Below are 24,754 nucleotides of genomic sequence, written 5' to 3'. Positions count from 1 at the left end.
AAATTCTAGGATACCCTTGCTAGTGTGTTAGATTCTTCAAATAATGAGTTTTTTAAATATATTGAATCATTAATAATAAATGTTGTCCACTGTATTAGTTAAGCAAAGGCTATTGGAGTTAAACATGTTAATACACACTTAAAAAAGTGATAAGTCACTATTAACACAAAATCATTTGTGATATTTTTGGATTACTTGGGGAAATATTTGTGCATAAATTCACTATTAGATACTTATTCAATAACTATATTTTGCAAAAGCAAGAGTTAATATTCTTGCTTCTCAGCCTTTGACTAAGACCAAGTGAAGAGTTAATGATAGTGAGTAAAGAACAATTTATACTTTTAATGTAATTGGTGACTTTTAAAATATTCTATTTAAAGATGCTTTTCAACACAATTACAGTACTGGTGTCTTTGATTTTCACTTGGTCTTAGCCAAAGGCTGGGAAGCAAGAATATTAACTCTTGCTTTTGCAAAAGGATGGTATGGGGCGGGAGGTGGGAGGGCAGTTCAGGATTGGGAACACATGTACACCCGTGGCGGATTCATGTTGATGTATGGCAAAACCAATACAAAAACAAAAAAAAAAGAATAGGAAGTACAAAAAAATTCAAAGATATGAAAAAGTATCTTTTCATGCTTATTAAAAAGTAAAAAATACAAACTCAGCCATATATAATTATGTAACATTCATAAAACTTATATCTAGAAAGAAAACTCAGAGATGTGAATTACTTTAGACATTCCATTTAAATAATTGTTTATATAAAATTGAGTTTTTTACTGAAAATATACATAACATATAAAATGGGGAGAGTGTGAGCTATGACTCTATCATTGCTATTTATGACCTGAAGAAGAGAAAGGATTTCTTCCTGTAATGATGCTTTATGACATGGCACTAATAAGAGCAAGGACACTTGTGGCACCAGATATTCCCACTGCTAGGATCACCTCTAGGTTATTCTAGGCTAGGATTTGGAAATGTCAAAGTATATAACGAAACAAATGTGAAAACGCTTATGCTAAAGTAACTTTGAATAAATTGATTCAAATGTGACAGAAACCATGAAAACTTTTTCTAGTGGCAATATTCTTACTCCTGTTACAACATTTGTGAACTATTATCCAAAATATAGGTGGTTATGAATTAACCATTTGGGATTTAGTATTGCATGTTACTTGAATACAATTTTCAATGAATTCTGATTTACCTCAGACAAACATTATGCATGTGAACATTTATCCAGTATTTTGTATTTAATTTTATTTTTTAAATTAATTTTTTAAATAAATTTATTCATTTTAATTGGAGGCTAAATACTTTAAAATATTGTAGTGGTTTTGCCATACATTGACATGAATCAGCCACGGGTGTACATGTGTTCCCCATCCTGAAACCCCCTCCCACCTCCCTCCCCATCCCATCCCTCTGGGTCATCCCAGTGCACCAGACCGGAGCACCCTGTCTCATGCATCGAACCTGGACTGGTGATCCATTTCACATATGATAATATACATGTTTCAATGCCATTCTCCCAAATCATCCCATACTCGACCTTTTCCATAGAGTTCAAAAGACTGTTCTATACATCAGTGTCTCTTTTGCTGTCTCACATATAGGGTTATGATTATTACCTTTCTAAATTCCATATATATGTGTTAGCATACTGTATTGATGTTTTTCTTTCTGGCTTACTTCAACCTGTATATTAGGCTCTAGTTTAATCCACCTCATTAGAACTGATTCAAATGTATTATTTTTAATGGCTGAGTAATATTCCATTGTGTATATGTACCACAGCTTTCTTATACATTCATCTGCCAATGGACATCTAGGTTGCTTCTATGTCCTGCTATTATAAATAATGCTGCAAATAACATTGGGGTACACGTGTCTTATTCAATTCTGGTTTCCTTGGTGAGTATGCCCAGCCGTGGGATTGCTGGGTCATATGGCAGTTCTATTTCCAGTTTTTTAAGGAATCTACACACTTTTCTCCATGGTGGATATACTAGTTTGCATTCCCACCAACAGTGTAAGAAAGTTCCCTTTTCTCCACACCCTCTCCAGCGTTTATTGCTTGTAGACTTTTGGATTGCAGCCATTCTGACTGGCGTGAAATGGTACCTCATTGTGGTTTTGATTTGCATTTCTCTGATAATGAATGATGTTTAGCATCTTTTCATGTCTTTGTTAGCCATCTGTATGTCTTCTTTGGAGAAATGTCTGTTTAGTTCTTCACCCCATTTTTTGATTGGGTCTTTTATTTTTCTGGAATTGAGCTGCAGGAGTTGCTTATATATTTTTGAGATTAATTCTTTGTCAGTTCCTTCATTTTCTATTATTTTCTCCCATTCTGAAGGCTGTCTTTTACCTTGATTATAGTTTCCTTCATTGTGAAAAAGCTTTTAAGTTTAATTAGGTCCCATTTGTTTATTTTTGCTTTTATTTCCATTATTCTGGGAGATGGGTCATAGAGGATCCTGCTGTGATTTTTGTCAGAGTGTTTTCTCTATGTTTTCCTGTAGGAGTTTTATAGTTTCTAGTCTTATGTTTAGATCTTTAATCCATTTTGAATTTATTTTTCTGTATGTTGTTAGAAAGTCTTCTAGTTTCAGTCTTTTACAAGTGGTTGACCAGTTTTCCCTGCACCACTTGTTAAACAGATTGTCTTTTCTCCATTGTGTATTCTTGCCTCCTTTGTCAAAGGTATGGTGTCCATATGTGCGTGGATTAATCTCTGGGCTTTCTATTTTGTTCCATTGATCTATATTTCTGTCTTTGTGCCAGTACCACACTGTCTTGATGACTGTTGTATAGCTTGAAGTCAGGCAGGTTGATTCCTCCAGTTCAATTCTTCTTTTCCAAGCTTATTTTGGCTATTCAAGGTTTTTATTTCCATACAAATTGTGAAATTATTTGTTCTAGTTCTGTGAAAAATACTATTGCTAACTTGATAGTGATTGCATTGAATCCATAGATTGCTTCGGGTAGTATACTCATTTTCACTATATTGAGTCTTCCAATCCAGGAACATGGTATATTTACCCATCTATTTGTATCAATTTTGATTTCTTTCACCAGTGTTTTATAGTTTTCTATATATAGGTCTTTAGTTTCTTTAAGTAGATATATTCCTAAGTATTTTATTCTTTTTGTTGCAATGGTGAATGGAATTGTTTCTTTAATTTCTCTTATTGTTTTCTCAATGTTAGTGTATAGGAGTGCAAGGGATTTCTGCATGTTGATTTAATATCCTGCAACTTTACTATATTCATTGATTAGCTCTAGTAATTTTGTGGTGGAGTCTTTAGGGTTTATCCTCTATGTAGAGGATCATGTCATCTGCAAACAGTGAGAGATTTACTTCTTCTTTTCCAATCTGGATTCCTTTTATTTCTTTTTCTGCTCTGATTGCTGTGACCAAAATTTCCAAAACTATGTTGAATAGTAGTGGTGAGAGTGGGCACCCTTGCCTTGTTCCTGACTTTAGGGGAAATGCTTTAAGTTTTTCACCATTGAGGATGATGTTTGCTGTGGGTTTGTCATATATAGCTTTTATTATGTCTAGGTATGTTCCCTCTATTCCTACTTTCTGGAGGGTTTTTATCATAAATGGATGTTGAATTTTGTCAAAGGCTTTCACTGTATCTATTGAGATAATCATATGTTTTGTTTTTTTTTTTTTCTTTCAATTTGTTATTGTGGTGTATTACGTTGAATGATTTTCAGATATTGAAGAATCCTTGCATCCCTGGGATAAAGCCCACTTGGTCATGGTGTATGATCTTTTTAAAATGTTATTGGATTCTGTTTGCTACAATTTTGTTAAGGATTTTTGCATATATGTTCATCGGTGATATTGGCCTGTAGTTTTCTTTTTTGTGGTGTCTTTGTCTGGTTTTGGTATTAGAGAGATGGTGGCCTTAAGTTTACCTTCCTCTGCAATTTTCTGGAAGATCTTGAGTAAGATAGGTGTTAGCTCTTCTCTAAACTTTTGATAGAATTCAGCTGTGAAGCCATGTGGTCCTGAGCTATTGTTTCCTGGAAGATTTCTAATTACAGTTTCAGTTTCTGTGCTTGTGATGGGTCTGTTAAGATTTTCGATTTCTTCCTGGTTCAGTTTTGGAAAGTTGTACTTTTCTAAGATTTTGTTCATTTCTTCCAAGTTGTCTGTTTTATTGGTATAGAGTTGCTGATTGTATTCTCTTATGAGCCTTTATATTTCTGTGTTATCTGTTTTGATTTCTCCATTTTCATTTCTAATTTTGTTGATTTGATTCTTCTCCATTCGTTTCTTCATGAGTCTGGTTAACGGTTTGTCAATTTTATTTATCTTCTCAAAGAACCAGCTTTTAGCTTTGTTATTTTCGCTATGGTCACATTTGTTTCTTTTGCATTTAATTATGCCCTAATTTTTAACATTTCTTTCCTTTTACTCACCCTGGTGTTCTTCATTTCTTCCTTTTCTAGTTGCTTTAGGTGTAGATTTAGGTCATTTTTTAAAATATAAATTTATTTACTTTAATTGGAGGCTAATTACTTTATAATATTTGTATTGGTTTTGCCATACATAAACATGAATCCACCACAGGTGTACACGTGTTCCCCATCCTTAACCCCCCTCTCACCTCCCTCCCCACACCATCCCTCTGGGTCAGAGTTAGGTTATTTATTTGACTTTTTTCTTGTTTCTTTAGGTAAGCTTGTATTGCTATGAACCTTTCCGTTAACACTGCTTTTACAGTGTCCCATGGGTTTGGGGTTGTTGGGCTTTCATTTTCATTCATTTCTATGCATATTTTGATTTCTTTTTTTGATTTCTTCTGTGATTTGTTGATTATTCAGCAGCGTGTTGTTCAGCCTCCATAAGCTGGAATTTTTAATCGTTTTTTTTTCCCTGTAATTGACATCTAATCTTATTACATTGTGGTCAGAAAAGATACTTGGAATGATTTCATTTTTTTTTATTTTACCAAGGCTAGATTTATGGTCCAGGATGTGATCTATCCTGGAGAAGGTTCCGTGCGCACTTGAGAAAAAAGTGAAATTCATTGTTTTTGGGTGAAATGTCCTATAGATATCAATTAGATCTAACTGGTCTATTGTAGCATGTGAAGTTTGTGTTTCCTTGTTAATTTTCTGTTTAGTTGATCTTTCCATAGGTGTGAGTGGGGTATTAAAGTCTCCCACTATTACTGTGTTATTGATAATTTCCCCTTTCATACTTGTTAGCATTTGTCTTACATATTGTGGTGCTCCTATGTTGGGTGCATATATATTTATAATTGTTATCTTTTTTTCTTGGACTGATCTTTGATCATTATGTAGTGTCCTTCTTTGTCTCTTTTCACAGCCTTTGTTTTAAAGTCTATTTTATCTGATATGAGTATTGCTACTCCTGTTTTCTTTTGGTCTCTATTTGCTTGGAATATCTTTTTCCAGACCTTCACTTTCAGTCTGTATGTGTCCATTGTTTTGAGGTTCATCTCTTGTAGACAACATATATAGGGGTCTTGTTTCTGTATCCATTCAGTCAGTCTTTGTCTTTTGGTTGGGGCATTCAACCCATTTATGTTTAAGGTAATTATTGATAAGTATGACCCCATTGTCATTAACTTTATTGTTTTGGGTTCAACTTTATACATCCTTTCTTTGTTTCCTATCTAGAGAAGATCCTTTAGTATTTGTTGGAGAGCTGGTTTGGTGGTGCTGAATTCTCTCATCTTTTGCTTGTCTGTAAAGCTTTTGATTTCTCCTTCATATTTGAATGAGATCCTTGCTGGGTACAGTAATCTGGGCTGCAGGTTATTTTCTTTCATCACTTTAAGTATGTCTTGCCATTCCCTTCTGGCCTGAAGAGTTTCTGTTGAAAGATCAGCTGTTATCCTTATGGGAATCCCCTTGTGTGTTATTTTTTGGTGTTCCCTTGCTTCTTTTAATATTTGTTCTTTGTGTTTGATCTTTGTTACTTTGATTAATATGTGCCTTGGGGTGTTTCCCCTTGGGTTTATCCTGTTTGGAACTCTCTGTGTTTCTTGGACTTGGGTGGCTATTTCTTGCCCCAATTTAGGTAAGTTTTCAACTATTATCACCTCAAGTATTTTCTCATGGTCTTTCTTTTTATCTTCTTCTTCTGGGACTCCTAGATTCAAATGTTGAGTCATTTAACATTGTCCCAAAGGTCTCTCAGCTTGTCCTCATTTCTTTTGACTCTTTTTTTTTTCTTTTTTACTCTCTACTTCGTTTATTTCTACTATTCTATCTTCTACCTCACTTATCCTATCTTCTACCTCCATTATTCTACTGTTTGTTCCCTCTAGAGTGTTTTTTTTTTTTTTTGTCTAATATATTGCATTATTCATTATTTATTGACTGTTCTTTATTTCTTCTAGGTCCTTGTTAAACATTTCTTGCATCTTCTATATCCTTGTCTCCAGGCTATTTATCTGTAAGTTCATTTTGTTTTCAAGATTTTGGATCATTTTCACTATAATTTTTCTGAATTCTTGTTCAGATAGATTCCCTATCTCTTCCTCTTTTATTTGGTTTGGTGGGCATTTATCTTGTTCCTTTACCTGCTGAGTATTTCTCTGCCTTTCCATCTTGTTTAGATTGCTGTTTGGCGTGGTCTTTCCGTATTCTGGCAGTTTGTGGTTCCTCCTTATTCTGGAGGTTCCTCACTGTGGGTCCGGTTGGACATGTAGCTTGTCAAGGTTTCCTGGTTAGGGAAGCTTGTGTGGGTGTTCTGGTGGATGGAGCTGTATTTCTTCTATCTTGAGTGCAATGAAGTGTCCAGTAGTGAGTTTTGAGTTGTCAGTGGGTTTGGTGTGACTTTGGGAAGCTTTTATATTGAAGTTCAGGGCTATGTTCCTGTACTGCTGGAGAATTAGTGTGGTATTTCTTCCTTTGGAACTTGGTGGCCTTTGGAGGGTGCTTGGTTTCATTGTGGTATGGAGGTTTTTGGATGAGCTCTTATTGATTAATGTTCCCTGGAGTCAAGAGTTCTCTGGTGTTTTCAGGTTTTGAACGTAAGCCTCCTGCCTCTGGATTTCAGTGTTATTCTTACAGTAGCCTCAAGTCTTCTCCATTTATACAGCACCAGTGATAAAATTTCTAGGTTAATGAGGACAAGTTTCTCCACAGTGAAGGACACCCGGAGAGGTTCACAGAATTACATGGAGAAGAGAAGAAGGAGGAGGGAGATAGATGCGACCAAGTGGAGAAAATGGAGAGTCAAAAAAGGGAGAGAACAATCAAGCCAGTATTCACACTCCCAAGTAAAAATGGGTACTAAAGATTGGTTTCTTAAATATACAAAATTGATAACAAATACCAAAAAGCAAAGATTAAAAATATAGAGTAGAGGTTAAACTCTCAAAAATATTAAAAAAAGAAAACAGTCACAAAAATTATATATATATATATATAGTTTGCTTTTAAAATAGGGTCTTTTTTTTTTTTTTTTTTTTGCGAGGTGATAGTAGATTATAAACAGAGAAGGCAATGGCACCCCACTCCAGTACTCTTGCCTGGAAAATCCCATGGATAGAGGAGCCTGGTGGGCTGCAGTCCATGGGGTCAGACACGACTGAGCGACTTCACTTTTCACTTTCATGCACTGGAGAAGGAAATGGCAACCCATTCTGGTGTTCTTGCCTTGAGAATCCCAGGGAAGGGGGATCCTGGTGGGCTGCTGTCTATGGGGTTTCACAGAGTTGGACACGACTGAAGTGACTTAGCTTAGCAGTAGATTATAAAAATGAAAATTAAAGGAGTAATAGAGGATTTAAAAATAAAAAATATAAAAATGATAATAATAAAAATATATCTAGGAATTTCTCTGGAGCTGTTGAGGGCAGTGTGGGGTCAGTCCAGTTTCAGATAGTTCCTTGATCCGGCTTATACTTCTTAAGATTTACAGGCCCCTTCCTATGTAGTCAGTGCTAACGACAGGGTTTTAATCTGTTGCTCCTGTCACTTCCAAAGCAGTTCCCTCTGTTTATTTCAGCTTCTTCTGTTTGCTGGTCTCTTCAGTGTTTAATTTCTGCCCTGACACAAGGGGGCGAAGGTGGTTACTTATTTAGGCTCACTTGTTCGGTCGTGATGTGGAGAAGGAGGAACACTGCAAACAAATATCGCTGGTATGTGTGGGGAGTGCCCACAGTGTCTTCACCACACTGGGTTTGCCCCCACTGATGGCGTGTGTGCTTTCATGGTCTATACTTCTCAGGCTCAAGGTTACTCTGCCAGGAACTGTCTGGGGCAGGCCCTGTGTTACGTGCACTTTCTAGGTCTAAGCCGCTCAGGTTCAGGGTCTTGAGTACTCCACGAAAGCGCAGACTCCATTGGACCTGAGTACTGTGCCCTTCCCAGGTCTGAGCAGCTCACGTGACCAGATGCTTTGCGAGCGCATTCACCTCCAGGTGGGCAGTGCGCCTTATTTTCTTCCCCATCCCAGTCATCGGTTTTCTGGGTGTACAACGGGCGCACCTTCTCAGGTGTGCCATGTGTCTCTTCTGGTGAGCTGATCTCTGGCTGCAATCCTCCCGGCAGATGTCAACCATCCAGAATCCCAAGAACTCTAGGTTAGCAATGCAGCCTGCTTGCAGTTTGGTAGAGGACACCTCTCTGGGACAGCGATTGCCAGTTTCTGGCTCTGGCTGCCCCCCCCCCCCCTCCACCCCCGTCTGCTTGTCTCCGGCGGGGGATGGTCCAGTCCACAATCTGTTAGCTCTCCTCTGGTATTCGCTCAGTCCTTTGTTCTGTGAGTGGGCCTGGCAGTGCCTCAGGTTAGGGCTGTTAATGGAATAGTTCTCTATCTCTCTCTCTCTCTCTCTCTTTTTTTTTTTTTTTTTTTGTCTCTCTCTCTCTCTGGCGATCCCACAGTTTAGGTTGCTATTTCAAGTCAGTTCCCTCAGATTGCCTTCAGGGCATTTGGGCCTAGTCCTTACCCTAAGCAATGCAGCCCGGGCCTCCCTGTTCAACCCCCGCTTGCTGGTGGCAGCTGCAAGTGCTGGGAGTTGCCATTAGGCATGTAATCTATGGGTTTTAATTAATTATTTATTTATTTATTTATTTTTCTTCCCAGTTATGTTGCCCTCTTAGATTCCAAGATTCCCTACAGACCTGCCAGTGAGAGTGTTTCCTTGCGTTTGGAAACTTCTCCTCTTTTAAGACTCCCTTCCCAGGATGGATCTCTGTCCCTACCTCTTTTGTCTCTCTTTTTATCTTTTCTGTTTTGTCCTACCTCCTTTTGAAGACAATGGGCTGCCTTTCTGGGTGCCTGATGTCCTCTGCCAGCATTCAGAAGTTGTTTTGTGGAATTTGCTCAGTGTTCAAATGTTCTTCCAATGAATTTATGGGGGTGAAATTGGTATCCCAGTACTATTTCTCCACCATCCTAGGACCCCTCCCAGTATTTTTTATTTTAATTAGTCAAATGTATTATGGTCCTAGTATCAAAATACTGATTGCCTTTGAGCAAGAGGAAAAAGAAGTTGCTTTTCTTTTTTGAAGCACAAAATGCGTGGTACTCGCTTTTCTACTAGTGCTTATATTGATTTGCATATACGTTAGAGATAAGTTACTGAACAAGTAATTCTTTATATAACCTTACATTAATAATGCAAGTACATTTTAATTGGTCAAGAGATAACCTAATCGCTTGCTTTTATTAATGCAGACATTATAACTGTACAGTAAATGTCACATGAAGAAGACATGTGACTTGTGACATTGAGGGCACTGAATACACAGTCCTGGGAGTTGTGGCATGCTGATATAAAAAAACAATTCTTTCAAATTTTATTTTTAGGAACAGTGATTGGTGCTTTCATTTTATTAGGCATATTATAGATTCAATCCACTATCTGAAGTCTTTTAATGAGGAGCATTAGAATGTTTGTACAGATGTTTGATGGACAAGCAATTAATCAAAGTTAACCTAATGAACTATAATTTTAATATTTGTATCAAAGGCAACCTGTACTTGAATTACTCATTACAAGATTTCAAAAACAATTGTATGTGCTATAAAAACATAATCACAAAGACATTCTTCATTGAAACAACACATTTTCTTCACAGCAAATTAAAGTTTAATTAATGATGTAGATAGATAAACTGTTTTAATGCAACAGATTAATCATATATTTCTTAAAAAATGGTTGAAAATACAAGGAAAAATGACATTTCTTAAAATGTATGTGATCAAAATATATGTAATTTATGAATGATAATCCACTTACTCCATTAGATGATTACAGAACTTCCACAGGACTGGGTAAACAGACACTTGGAGAGCACAAACAAAACCTTGTGTGCACCAGGACCCAGGAGAAAGGAGCAGTGGCCTCACAAGAGACTGAGCCAGACTTGCCTGTGAGTGTCCAGGAGTCTCTGGCAGAGCCATGGGTTGACAGAGGCCTGCCATGGGGTCAGGAGCACTGAATATTACAGTCCTGGGAGTTCTGACATGCGGGCCTAAATCCTTTTGAAGGAGGTCACCTTACTGCCATTATCCCTACCATAGTTTGGCCTCAAGTCAAAGTACAGGGAGGGAACACAACACCACTCATGAACAGGAAATTGGATTAAAGATTTACTGAGCATGGCCCTGCTCAGAGCAAAATTCAGAATACACCAATCACTTGCTCCTGTTAGGAAGCTTCCACAAGTCTCATCCTTATTCATCAGAGGGCAGACAGAATGAAAACCACAATTACAGAAAATAAATCAAACTGATCACATGGATCACAGCCTAGTCTAACTCAGAGAAACTATGGTTCATGCTATGTAGAGCTACACAAAACAGACAGGACACGGTGGAGAGTTCTGACAAAACGTGGTCCACTGGAGAAGGGAATGGCAAATCACTTTAATAGTCTTGCCTTGAGAACCCCATGAACAGTATGACAAGGCAAAAATATATGACACTGAATGATGAACTCCCCAGGTCGGTAGGTGCCCAATATGATATTCTATGGAGAAAAATAGAGAAATATCTCCAGAAGAAATGAAGAGGCTGAGCCAAAGGGAAAACAACACCCAGTTGTGGATGTGACTGGTGATAAAGTAAAGTCTGATATTCTAAAGAACAATATTGCATAGGAACCTAGAATATTAGGTCCATGAATCAAGGTAAATTGGAAGTGGTCAAACAAGATATAGCAAGACTGAACATCGACATTTTAGAAATCAGTGAACTAAAATGGAAATCAAAACTCATAGGTTTTGAGTTGTGTTTTCATTGTCATTTGTTTCTAGAAATTTGTTGATATCCCTTTTGATTTCTTCAGTAACCTGTTGGTTATTTAGAAATGTGTTGTTTAATCTCCATGTGTTTGTGTTTCTTACATTTTTTTTTTTCTTGTAACTGATATCTCGTCTCATAGGGTTGGGGTCAGAGAAGATGCTTGATATTATTTCAATTTTCTTAAATTCGCTGAGGTTTGATTTGTGACCGAAGATGTGGTCTATCCTGGAGAATGCTCCATGTGTATTGAGAAGAATGTGTATTCCTCTGCATTTGGATACAGTGTCCTGAAGATATTAATGAGATCCATTACATCTAATGTATCATTTAAGACTGGTGTTCCTTATTAATTTTCTGCTTTGATGATCTGCCCATTGGTGGGAGTGGGGTGTTAAAATCTCCTACTATTATTTTGTTACTGTCAATTTCTCCTTTTATGTCTGTTAGTGTTTGTGTTATGTATTGAGGAGCTCCTATGTCCAGTGCATAAGTGAAAGAAAGTGAAGTCACTCAGTCGTGTCTGACTCTTTGTGACTCCATGGACAGTAGCCTGCACCAGGATTCTCTGTCCATGGGATTTTCTAGGCAAGAGTACTGCAGTGGGTTGCCATTATGTCCAGTGCATCAGTTCAGTCGCTCAGTCATGTCCAGCTCTTTGTGACCCCATGAATTGCAGCACGCCAGGTATCCGTGTCCATCACCAACTCCTGGAGTTCACCCAAACCCATGTCCATCGAGTTGGCGATGCCATCCAGCCATCTCATCCTCTGCCATCCCCTTTTCCTCCTGCCCCCAATCTCTCCCAGCATCAGAGTCTTTTTCAGTGAGTCAACCCTTTGCAGGAGGTGGCCAAAGTACTGGAGTTTCAGCTTTAGCATCATTCCTTCAAAAAAAAAAAAAAAACCCAGGACTGATCTCCTTTAGAATGGACTGGTTGGATCTCCTTGCAGTCCAAGGGACTCTCAAGAGTCTTCTCCAAAACCACAGTTCAAAAGCATCAATTCTTTGGTGCTCAGCCTTCTTCACAGTCCAACTTTCACATCCATACATGACCACTAGAAAAACCATAGCCTTGACTAGACGGACCTTTGTTGGCAAAGTAATGTCTCTGCTTTTGAATATGTTATCTAAGTTGGTCATAACTTTCCTTCCAAGGAGTAAGCGTCTTTTAATTTCATGGCTGCAGTCACCATCTGCAGTGATTTTGGAGCCCAGAAAAATAAAGTCTGTCACTGTTTCCACTGTTTCCCCATCTATTTCCCATGAAGTGATGGGACCAGATGCCATGATCTTCGTTTTTTGAATGTTGAGCTTTAAGCCAACTTCTTCACTCTCCACTTTCACTTTCATCAAGAGGCTTTTTAGTTCCTCTTCACTTTCTGCCATAAGGGTGGTGTCATCTGCATATCTGAGGTTATTGATATTTCTCCTGGCAATCTTGATTCCACCTTGTGCTTCTTCCAGCTCAGCCTTTCTCATGATGTACTCTGTATATAAGTTAAATAAACAGGGTGACAATATACAGCCTTGACGTACTCCTTTTCCTATTTAGAACCAGTCTGTCGTTCCATGTCCAGTTCTAATTCTTGCTTCCTGACGTGCATATAGGTTTCTAGGTATTTACAGTTGTTATGTCTTCCTCTTGTATTGATCCCTTGATCATTATGTAGTGTCCTTCTTTATCTCTTGTAATACTCTTTATTTTAGGGTCTATTTTGTCTGATATGAGGATTGCTACTCAAACTGTCTTTGCTTTCCATTTGCGTGGAATGTATTTTTCCATCCTCTCCCTTTTAGTCTATATCTTAGGTCCGAAGTGGGTTTCTTGTAGACAGCATGTACATGGGTCTTGTTTTTGTATCCATTCATCCAGTCTGTGTCTTTTGGTTGAGCATTTAATCCATTTGCCTTTAAAGTAATTACAAATATATATAGCTGCTCTTGCCATTTTCTTAACTGTTTGGGGTTGATTTTGTACATATTTTTTCTTATTTTGTATTTTTTGACAATGTAAGTTCCTTTAACATTTGTTGTAAAACTGGATTGATGGTATTGAATTCTCTTAACTTGTGCTTGTCTGAAAAGCTTTTGATTTCTCCATCAATTTTCAATGAGATCCTTGCTGGGTACAGTAATCTTGGTTGTAGATTTTTCCCTTTCAGTGCTTTATATATATCCTGCCATTCCCTTTTGGCCTTCAGAGTTTCTGCTGAAAGATCACCTGTTAAGCATATGGGGTTTCCCTTGTATGTAAAATAAATATAGGAGAGGGAATGAATCATTAGCAATTTCTGAAACTAGCAGGAATTGAGAGACTTTGCAATTAAACTGAACCAGAGGTGAATCTTGACTCTGAAATTTCTTGGCTTTGTGATTTTGGACAATGCACTCAACCTCTGTGGTCTTTGGTTTCCCCCTTTATGAGCTATTACTGTTTCTTCTACCTTGATCTTGATGGAGTATTTATTCATTTCCATTCATGGTCCCTGATTTGCACTGCCAGATGGATGCCAGAGCAAACAGGCAGAGGCATCCATTTGTAATCTTGCTTCATTTTCGAAAGAACATATATACTTTGCTCCTTGCTCTTTTATTCCTTTTTTAATAAACTTTTAATTTTATATTGGAATGTAGCTGATTAACAATGTTGTGATAGTTTCAGGTGCACAGCAGATTAACTCAGCCATACATATATATATATGTATTGATTCTCCCTTGAACTCTCCACCCATCCAGGCTGCCACATAACATTGAGCAGATCTTGTATACAGAAAATCTTAAGAAATCCACTAAAAACCTATTAAAACTAATAATCAAGCTGGGGAGTTTACAGGCTTTAAGAGCGATATATATAAATTAAGTGTAATTCTATATTCTAGCAATAAACATTCCAAAAAAGAAATTAAGGAAACACTTCCATTTACAGTGGAATAAAATACTTAGGCACAAATTCAACAAAGGAAATGTGAAGTTTTTACTCTGAAAAATTTGAAATAACTACTGAAAGAAATTAAAGAATCTGCCTGCAGTGTGGGAGACTCAGGTTCGGTCCCTGGGTCAGGAAGATCCCCTGGAGGAGGAAATGGCTACCCACTCCAGTATTCTTGCCTGGGAAATCCCATGGACAGAGAACCTGGTGGGATAGAGTCCATAGGGTCACAAAGAGTCAGATACAACTTAAGTGACTTAGCACAGCCCAGGGCATAATGGATTGACAGTTAGGAGTTTGGTTTAACGTGGTCAAATGGATAGTAAAAGTATTTGAAACATTCAATTTAGATTTTCACTTTTTATTTAAAGTTTCGGGTGATTAACGCATACATACATACTGAAAGAAATTAAATATATAAATAAATGGAAAGACATTCCATATTCAAAGACAGGAAGATTTAACACTGTTAAAGTCTTAATACTGTTAAAATCACAAACTGATTTTCAGATTCAATACAATCCTATCAAAATATGCAAAATCCAAACTGAAATTTTGCAGACATTGAGTGGAAGAATTGGAACCTTAATATATTTCTGGTGGGAATGTAAAATTGTGCAGTCAGTTTGGAAAATAATTTGGCAGTTCTTCACATTAAATATAGAATTGACCCCATATGATCCAGCAACTCCACACATGGGTATATTCCCAAAAGAAATAAATAACTGTGTCTACACAAAAACTTTTAAACAATATTCATAACAACATTACTCATCACAGCCAAAAAGTAAAAACAACTCAAATATCCACAAATTGATTAATGGATAAACAATATGTGGCATAATCATACAAAGTATAATCTTGAGCAAAAAAAAAAAAAAAAAATTTGAAGTACTGATACATGCTACAACATGGAGGAACCTTAAAAACATTATGTTAAATGAATCAAGCCAGTCTCAAAATAATTGATTGAAAGGATTCCGTTAATATTACATGTATAGAATTGGAAAATCTATAGAAGAGAAAGGTAGATTAATGGTTGCTTAAGTCTATGGAGTTTGATATGGTTGCTTAGGGTTTTGGAGTATGGGGAGAAGTGGCCAGTGAATGCTAATGGATACCAGGTTTGTATTTGTAGTGATAAGGATGCCTCAAAATTGATTGTGATGACAGTGGCACAATTATGTGACTAAACACTATTGAATTATTCACTTTAAATGAGTAGATTTTATGGCATGTGAATTATATCTCAATAAAACTCTTAAAAAAGGAATTTCCATAAATCACAGAGTTCATTGAAAATGACTTGGTGTCTATTTCCTCATCATAAAGAGGCAAATTACTCAATGCTGAAACTATGATGTATTCTTTTACTGTAAAATTTAAGGCTGCCAGATCAGTTGCTTTTCTGTTGGCAAGGAAATAAAACATAATTATGTGTATGTTTGTATATTTCCTTGCATGCTTTTATGATTTAATATCACTCCAAATACATAAAACTTTACCTTCCCAAATATTTCTAAAATATAACTGTGCAAAAATATAAATTTTTAAAAATGTTAATCTCAAAGGGACTTCTTTAAAGTGTCTTCTAAGTGAAGAAAAATAAATGGTTATCTAATAGAGAAAATTAGTCTTATCTGTGACAATAATTTCTGATGTATTTTATTCCTTGGTTTTAAGTATGATAGCATAATGACAGTACCTGGACTCTATATCCTGTTGAGGATTTACAGGAATATGAATTTCTATTTTTGACTTTCAGGATTGTATGTCTTAGATAAGTGACCTTTTAAAAAATTATGATATAATATTCTTCATTATCGCTAATAGCACTCTGCTCTAAAGTCAATTTTAATATTGATATAGCTACTCTATCTTTCCTTTGCTAATCTTTGCATAGTATACTTATTGAAATTTGATACCTATTGGCATTTTAAAATTTTACAGAAACCTTATAAAGGAGTTTAAAAAAGTTTTATAGTTTAGAGCTAAGTATTTTGGATCTGTAATCCTTTATGTTGCTAAACTCTGATTTGCCACAATTTCAGAAAATTAGGAATACAGAAATCAATTGACTTTGAAATAATTATAGCTATATTTCATTCCTGAAACTGAAAGGCATATCTTAGAGTTCAATAAGCTATTTCCAAATTAACCTAATTTATTCTTAGATCTATTCTCAGATTAATTAATTATATTCTTAACCAAATTGTTAGCTATAATTGGTTAGTTCATTACATGTTTCTGTACTAGTTTTTCCATTCATTTCGCTCATGTCAACCTTTTGTGTTAGTCAGGACCATATTTCAACAGATTTGTGTGTATAAATCATTGACCACAGCTTCCATTCACAGTCATAAACACAGTTTAAAATATCTACATTTGGGAGACTAAGCCAAAATATCCTACTTATAAAAATGAAATGCCATCCACCCACTCCTGATTATTTATGTTACTGTAGGAATTACTTTGTGACAAATCGAGTACCAATTATGAAAATATTAGAAGCCTCTGATGCATTTATATATAGATTATTAAGCATTCTTGTAGCAATATGATTTAAGTAGCTAATAAACACACGCTTTTGTGCATATGTACCACAGCTTTCTTATCCATTCATCTGCTGATGGGCATCTAGGTTGCTTCCATGTCCTGGCTATTATAAACAGTGCTGCGATGAACATTGGGGTACACGTGTCTCTTTCCCTTCTGGTTTCCTCAGTGTGTATGCCCAGCAGTGGGATTGCTGGATCATAAGGCAGTTCTATTTCCAGTTTTTTAAGGAATCTCCACACTGTTCTCCATAGTGGCTGTACTAATTTGCATTCCCACCAACAGTGTAAGAGAGTTCCCTTTTCTCCACACCCTCTCCAGCATTTATTGCTTGTAGACTTTTGGATCGCAGCCATTCTGACTGGCGTGAAATGGTACCTCATAGTGGTTTTGATTTGCATTTCTCTGATAATGAGTGATGTTGAGCATCTTTTCATGTGTTTGTTAGCCATCTGTATGTCTTCTTTGGAGAGAGATTTGGAATAATAGCATTGAAACATGTATAATATCATGTATGAAACGAGTCTCCAGTCCAGGTTCGATGCACAGTACTGGATGCTTGGGGCTGGTGCACTGGGACGACCCAGAGGGAGGGTAGGGGAAGGAGGAGGGAGGAGGGTTCAGGATGGGGAATGCGGGTATACCTGTGGCGGATTCATTTCAATATTTGGCAAAGCTAATACAATATTGTAAAGTTTAAAAATAAAATAAAATTTAAAACCTGTTTAAAAAAATAAAAAATAAACACATGCTTTTGAAACATAAATTTTATCATTTGTTTCCCATCTTAACAGCTGCAGAAATAACTATTCAGCCTACTGTGGAAGAGGCCTCTGACAACTGCACTCAAGAATGTCTCATCTTGGGCCACTCTGATGCCTGCTGGATGCCAGCTTCTCTGACGCATTCCAGCCCTTCACAGGCACAGGCCTCTGCTCTATGCCACAGCCCTCCCCCGACGCAGACAACTCTTCACCGACGCAACCCTCTGGTGACACAGACAGTTGCTCTCTGCCACAGTCCTCCGATGACCCAGGCTATAGCACTATGCCACAGCTCTCCACCAGCACAGACCTCTGCTCTCCACCACAGCCCACCTCTAGCACAGGCTCTTCACCACAGCCCTCTACCAGCACAGGCCTCAGCCCTTTACTACAGCCCTCCTCTGGCACAGGCTGCTTCAATCAACTGCAGTCCTCCTCTGCCACAGCCTGCTGCCCTTCATTGCAGCCCTGTACAACCACCAGTGGGTCTGCAGCAGGGTTGGGGGCAAGGTGTTGGCCCTGAAGGACTACTTTCTCTTGACCAAGGAGCACAAGGTAGTACAAGATCTCATTTTTATGCCATGTCTGAAAGACTTCATCCTAGTGATGATTCAATTAAAGTCATTCCCTTGACAACCTTCACTCCAGGCCAACAGGCTAGACCCTCTAGGGGTGATTCTCCCATTATGGAAGAACATCCCTTATAAAGCTAAAACAGCTACTTCACATTTTCCAACAAGATGTTTATAATCAAAGTTTGAAATCCAATTTCAGTGAGTACTTCAAATTGTTGGATTTGTAAATAGCTATGTAAATAGAAGCCCACAACAGAATAAAGTCTAGAGCTAGACCCTTAGTCAAAAGTTAAAAATAAATTTACAGTTTGATTAATTATATTTCTATGTATCACCAATTGGAAATTGGAACAATTATAAACCAAAATTTAAAAAAAAAATAGTGTGTACAATATCTCCAAAAATGAGATTATTAAGTATGAATATAAAAAAACCTGAATGCTGAAAAGTGAAAACTGATGAAAAATTAACGATAGCATAAATGAAAAAAATATGTATTTAAAAAGAAAAATTGAAAAAAGTCACATCCCTTTGTAAAGAAAGTCTTATCATGACAGATATTACGATAGTATATATTACTTCTGATGCACTGTATTTTTTTTCACCAACATCTTCAATATTACTTTTTCATTCTGTTTTTTCTGGACCCAGTATGTAGCCAATGGAAAACTAGCAAATATCTGATTTTCCAAGAGTACCTTTATTCCATCTAAACTTTTGTTTAGACAACATTAGAAGGTGTAAGTACAGTAACATTTTGCCTTTTAGCTTGATATTTGTTGTTGTCTCCACTTTTTTGTTACTAGTTTTTTTGCAAAAATAAACAGTAGGAAAATGTAAATATCTCATTTTTTGGTCTCTATTTTCATGTTTTCTAGTTTTATTTTAAGAATATATTGTTGATATACTTTTTATATATATTTTCCCAATAAAGGACTTATAAAAACTTTATAGATTTCTGTCAGTAACCTATTTCTCTACTCTTTAGTAGAGTTCGAGACACTAAAGTGCAATAACTGTGCCCAAATTAGGCAATTAACTGCTTTAAGGGCCTCTTTCTTTTTTTGTTAAATTTATCTTTGTAGTTTAGTGTAAAGTGCATCAGAAATCATGTATCTGCCATCTTAAGCCTATATTTCATTATCAGTTGGGCCTTATCTTCTGAAATTTGTATATAACAGACTAGAAAATCACAAAGAAGGTGGATGTACTGAACACTTAACCCAAATAAATATAACTGTAGATAAAACAACATACTAAACCTTTAAGACTAAGGGATTTTTATCATTCTAGCGCAACCTACTGAAGCAAAACACTGATAATAAGATGAAAGTCAGGAAGGAACCTTTCAAGAGACATAATTATAAATGTATATCAAATGTGTTACAGTATAGAAGTTTAAGGAGATGTGCAGAGGGAGAAATGAGGTTCATGACTGCTTCTTGGGGTGGAGAAGAAATACCCCCAAAACACACACACACACACACACACACACAAGTCTCATATATGAAACAAAATATGTCATTCTAAGCAAATAATACATGAGTAATCCTAGGGAACATTAGTTTCCTTTTGTTGTATATTCTTTATTTTATTTTTTGTCCTCTTAACTGGTTGTGATCTTCTATGTGCACATTTCATCAATTTACAGAAACATCAACTTAATTTTCCTTCATAACAAAACTGAGAAAATGTCTTGTTTCAGTTTTACACTAAATCAAGAGACAATTGATGCTTTAATTGGGATGGGGGGCATGAATATTTCTTCTTGATTAAATTAGATATAGACTTTGTAATGTGTAACTTAAAGATATATAATTTATTATTAAACTGTGTGTAAATGTTGTATTATAAACTGTGGTAAGTGTATAGTTTTATTGGTGAAGGTTTCCAGTGAATGTTGAGAAAGTTTCTCTTAATATGCCCAGCAGGCTACATAGTGTTTTGAGACTATATTATTCCCATTATGAAACTCTTTAAATCTTGTCTGATTTGGTGTGTAGATCTTCTTAACTTTTAACTACTAGAGTTTAATTACTGAAATTTCAAATTAATTAATATTACTGATTTTTCTTCCCCCTTTGTGTTTGTTGATATTCAAAGGGATTTGGAGCATTCTGGTATTCTAGGAGCATGTGAGTCCTGAAGGATTGATGATGTTTGAAAGTTTACTGAAATATGACCACATATATGTGTTGGTATTATTGTTGCTATGGCTGATGAAGATTTTAGACCTGGGGAATACAAAAAAACCCAGAATGGCAAGATCAGTGCTTCCAGTAGATTTTAGAATGTTTTTCTCTCTAAAACTTGCAAAGTTAATGTGAGCATTTCCTCTTCTATTTTAGTTATTCCTATAGTTTCCTCTCTACATTCTTAGTTAAGATCTACACACACAAATAAATAAATAAAGTGATTAAAAAGGAGAAATTAAAAGACTATTAAATAATGTCAGTAGTATGAATAGTTACTAGCTATGTTGAAAATCAGAATAAAACCAAAGTCAGATTTCTTTTTTCCTTATAGTGTGATCTATTTTGCTATATGGGTGGCTCTTAAATCCTCATGTAAAATTTGTGAAGTGTTGATACCTTTCCTAGATATATAGGAATGAACAAATATGCTTTTATTGCCCTTTCTATTTCTGATTATACCATCAGACTTAGATTGTGTTCAGAATATAAAATGACTGGGCACCCTCTTCTGGGTTTGTACCAGAGAGACTTTAAATGGAAGCAGGCTCAAAGTAGCCAAAGCGGCAAGGGGTGTGAGCCCAGTTTTTCTCCCCTGTGTATTCTCTTCCTAAGCTTCCACTAGGTCTGGCCTTGGCAACCTGTTACTGCCAAGGTTTCAGATTCAATGAACTATTTCTCATCATGTTGAAAACTCTTTCTTTGGGTGGATGGACAGAGCTGTAGATTGACAAAACTCACAGATATTTTTAATGCACCAAATTTAGTCCTAGAACTCCAAATAGGCTTATTTTACTAAAAAAAAAAAAAATTCCCTTGAAAAAGTAAGATTTGATTTACTTATAAGAACTTACAGTTGAATGACAAGGATGGTAATAATATGTTCAATCAAACTTGTTCTTTTCTTTTGGCCATGTACAATCAATGTGATCATTAATTTACTAGCTATAATGTTAATATACCACATTTGTAAGTATGTATTCAAACACTGTGTATCTTATATGCTAAGTGCATACACATTTTTTCTTTGAACTTATCTTCACGTTTTAGCTAATAATGTGTCAATGTATTAGAAACAAACTTACATACAGTACAAATGATGTGATAAATTTAGAGTACATTTTGTGTAGTCTTATTTAATTATTTAACATTTTGTTTTTGGTAATGTAAATTTGGCTAGAAAAATGTCATTGTTAAATGATCAGTGTTATTGTGTATTGGTGACAGTTTATGAAGAGCCTCTGTCTTCTTAAATATTTGCCACACACTTTCTTTGAAGTGGAGAAAAATAAACTCAAAATATCACACATTCTGCAATTCTATAAATGCAGTCCTGTCACAAGCAAAAAAAAAAAAAGATCCTTTGCAGTCATGGGAAAATTAAGTTTTACCCACATGCATATTTCAACATTATTTTTTTGTTGTTTATATTAAGTCTGAATGTGCATGTATCTCCTAATTCACAGTTATGAATATGAATATCTTTTTGTTTAAACTTTTTATTCTCTTGTGATATATATTTTCCACTATGGTTATCATCTCTTGTTCTTTACTATTTGGTTTCATATTTTCACATTTGGTTCCAAATCAAATTTATAGTTATATTTATATTACCTTTTCTCACAATCATTAGACACTATTTTGGCTATTTCCAACTGGCACAATTGCCCTGGAAAACATGGGAGTAAGAGAAGCTGAACTATATATGAGCAGGAACTTTTTTAAATTAACACACCAATTACCACTCCAGTGGAATTTTATGCAGAGGCCTTAAAATATTAACTCATAGTCACTTTTTTACATTAACCATCCATCTTCTTTCAGTAAATATGATTTATAAAAGCAGTGCAAGTTGACATCAATAGAAGTAGTAATGAGAAGGCCACTCAGAAAAATGTGTGTGCAAAAATGAAAACAAAAACATGAAGGCAATTGTTTAGTGATTGTATGTGATACTTTTTCAAAAAAAATGTGTAAAATTTATGCTATCCCTGCTTAAAATACTTGGAATTTTATGAAATATGTATTTATGTTTGTATTTTGAGAAGATTCCTCCTCTGTGACATCATACAGCATCTAAAAGTAAAGAGTATCTCAAAGCAGCTCTATCCATGCTTTGGAAGTGAGAGGGTTGCATATTGTATGGTGTAGGAAGGCAGTATGTAGTCCAGTGGAAAATGTGTATTAATTGTTCGATATCAGATTCTGTATTGCATGCTTTCTTATTCATTATTATAGGTATTAATAAAGCTATGAGAAATAAAAATGCATATTTATTATGCATATTTTTTCATTTAAAAGTAAAAGGTTTTATTTTATTTTAAATTGTTCTTAAAATATATCTAGGGTAAAATATACCTTTAGGTGGAACATTTCAATGAGTTAGCTTAATTTTTGTTTACTCAGAGATTCTCTTCAATTTAGTTTTTTGAAATGAACATTATTTCACCCACTTTTCAAAGCTGGTAAGTGATATTGTAGTGTTTTAGAAATTTTATTTTGTATCTTTCAAGACAAACTTAAGATATATTTATTTATTTCATTAGGCCTATTGTCTTATTTAATGTAAATTCCACCTCTGGATTTATGTACACGACCCTTGAGGATCCAAGTGAAACTTCTGGAAAATGCTGATAATATTTGTGGAACAAAGTAACTTCATTCCTGGCTTCACTTTCAACTTGGCTAAATGGAGAGAATCCCAGTACTTTGAAACCTCTTAAGCTACACAAGATCAGTAAATACTTGATTGTACTTGGCATTTTTATTAGTTCTTAAGTTTGAACAGATCACATAATCTAGTGCTTTTTGTCTTCTTTCTTTTCTCACCCATCTTTCTGTAATTGTTATATTAATTTGCTTATTCCTACAAAAGGTTAGGTGGCTTGGAGGTAAAGAATCCACCTGCAATGCAGGAAATATGGGTTTGATCTCTGGGTCGGAAAGATTTCCTGGAGAAGGAAATGGTAACCCACTCCAGTATTATTTTTCTTTTTTAAAAAATAATTAATTTATTTTAATTGGAGGCTAGTTACTTTACAATATTGTAGTGGCTTTCACCATATATCAGCACGAATCAGCCACAGGTGTTCAAGTGACCCCATCCTGAATCCCTCTCCCACCTCCCTCTCCATCCCATACTTCAGGGTCATCCCAGTACACTGGCCTTGAATGCCCTGTCTCTTGCATCGAACATGGATTGGTGATATAGTTCACATATGGTAATATACATGTTTCAATACTATTCTCTCAAATCATCCCATGCTTGCTTTCTCGCACAGAGTCCAAGAGTTTCTTTTGCTGTCTCACATATGGAGTCATCGTTACCATCTGTCTAAATTACATATATATGCATTAATATACTTTATTTTATTTAGTTTTTTTTTTGAGTAGGATCACATTTTATTTTATTTTTTTAAATTTTATTTTATTTAACTTTACAATATTGTATTGGTTTTGCCATATATCAAAATGAATCTGCCACAGGTATACATGTATTCCTCTTTCTGACTAACTTCACTCTGTATAATAGGCTCCAGCTTCATCCACCTCATTAGAACTGATTCAAATGCATTTTTTTAAAGCTGAGTAATATTCCACTGTGGATATGTACCACAACTTTCTTATCCATTCATCTATCAATGGACAACTAGGTTGCTTCCATGCCCTAGTATTGTAAATAGTCCTGTGATGAACATTAGGGTACACGTGTCTCTTTCAATTCTGATTTCCTTGGTGTGTATGACCAGCAGTGTGATTGCTGGGTGGTATGGCAGTTCTATTTCCAGTTTTTTTTAAGGAATCTCCACACTGTTCTCCATAGTGGCTATACTAGTTTGCATTCCCATGAGCAGTGTAAGAGGGTTCCCTTTTCTCCACAATCTCTCTAGCATTTTTGTTTGTAAACTTTTTGATTGCAGCCATGATGACTGCTATGAGATGGTACCTCATTGTAGTTTTTATTTGCACTTAACTCCAGTATTCTTGCCTGGGAAATCCCATGGAGAGAGGAGCCTGATAGGCTACAGTTTATGGGTTGCCAAGAGTTAAATAGGACTGAAGCAACTTAGCAGGAACACCTGCACTAAAGGTTAGCTGATGAAGGAATTAAAAACAAACATTTAATTCAAGCAAAACTTTAATCTGGCAAAAGAAGATTGGAATTTTAGAAGTATACTATATGTGTAGGTTAATTTGTGGTATTTCTCAGCTTGACTCCAGCCATTTGGGGGGGTGGGAAACAAGCTGTAGTGAGTAATATGTAGATTAGAGATTACCAGGTTAGAGATATATATTATCATAATAACCTTGGCAAGAACTCTAAAAACCTGAAAAAGTTAATATGGGAATTCATACTCTGTAAATGGGGGGAAAACTGCTCTAAAGGAAAAAAAAATACTAAAAATGTATATTTCAACAAATAAAAATATTGTGAGCTAATATTTAGTTTGATTAAAACCACTACTGAACTTGT

The 24,754-nt window shown here is 35.8% G+C and overlaps 1 protein-coding gene across 5 annotated transcripts in view; it reads left to right on the top strand.

Moving 5' to 3' along the window:
- PCDH11X (protocadherin 11 X-linked) overlaps positions 1-22,550 on the top strand; it is a 998,691-nt gene extending 976,141 nt beyond the window's left edge. For all 5 annotated transcript variants that reach the window (XM_027533413.1, XM_027533412.1, XM_027533410.1 and 2 more), the window contains one exon: positions 17,544-22,550. In XM_027533413.1, coding sequence (XP_027389214.1) covers positions 17,544-18,220 — 677 coding nt within the window. In that variant the 3' untranslated portion in view covers positions 18,221-22,550. The remainder of the gene's footprint in view (positions 1-17,543) is intronic.
- Positions 22,551-24,754: the final 2,204 nt, after the last annotated feature.

Source organism: Bos indicus x Bos taurus, chromosome X (assembly GCF_003369695.1).
Source record: "Bos indicus x Bos taurus breed Angus x Brahman F1 hybrid chromosome X, Bos_hybrid_MaternalHap_v2.0, whole genome shotgun sequence".
Classification (NCBI taxonomy): Eukaryota; Metazoa; Chordata; class Mammalia; order Artiodactyla; family Bovidae; genus Bos; species Bos indicus x Bos taurus.
The sequence above is the reverse complement of the archived record's forward strand: the minus strand, read 5'-3'. Positions and strand labels throughout refer to the sequence as shown.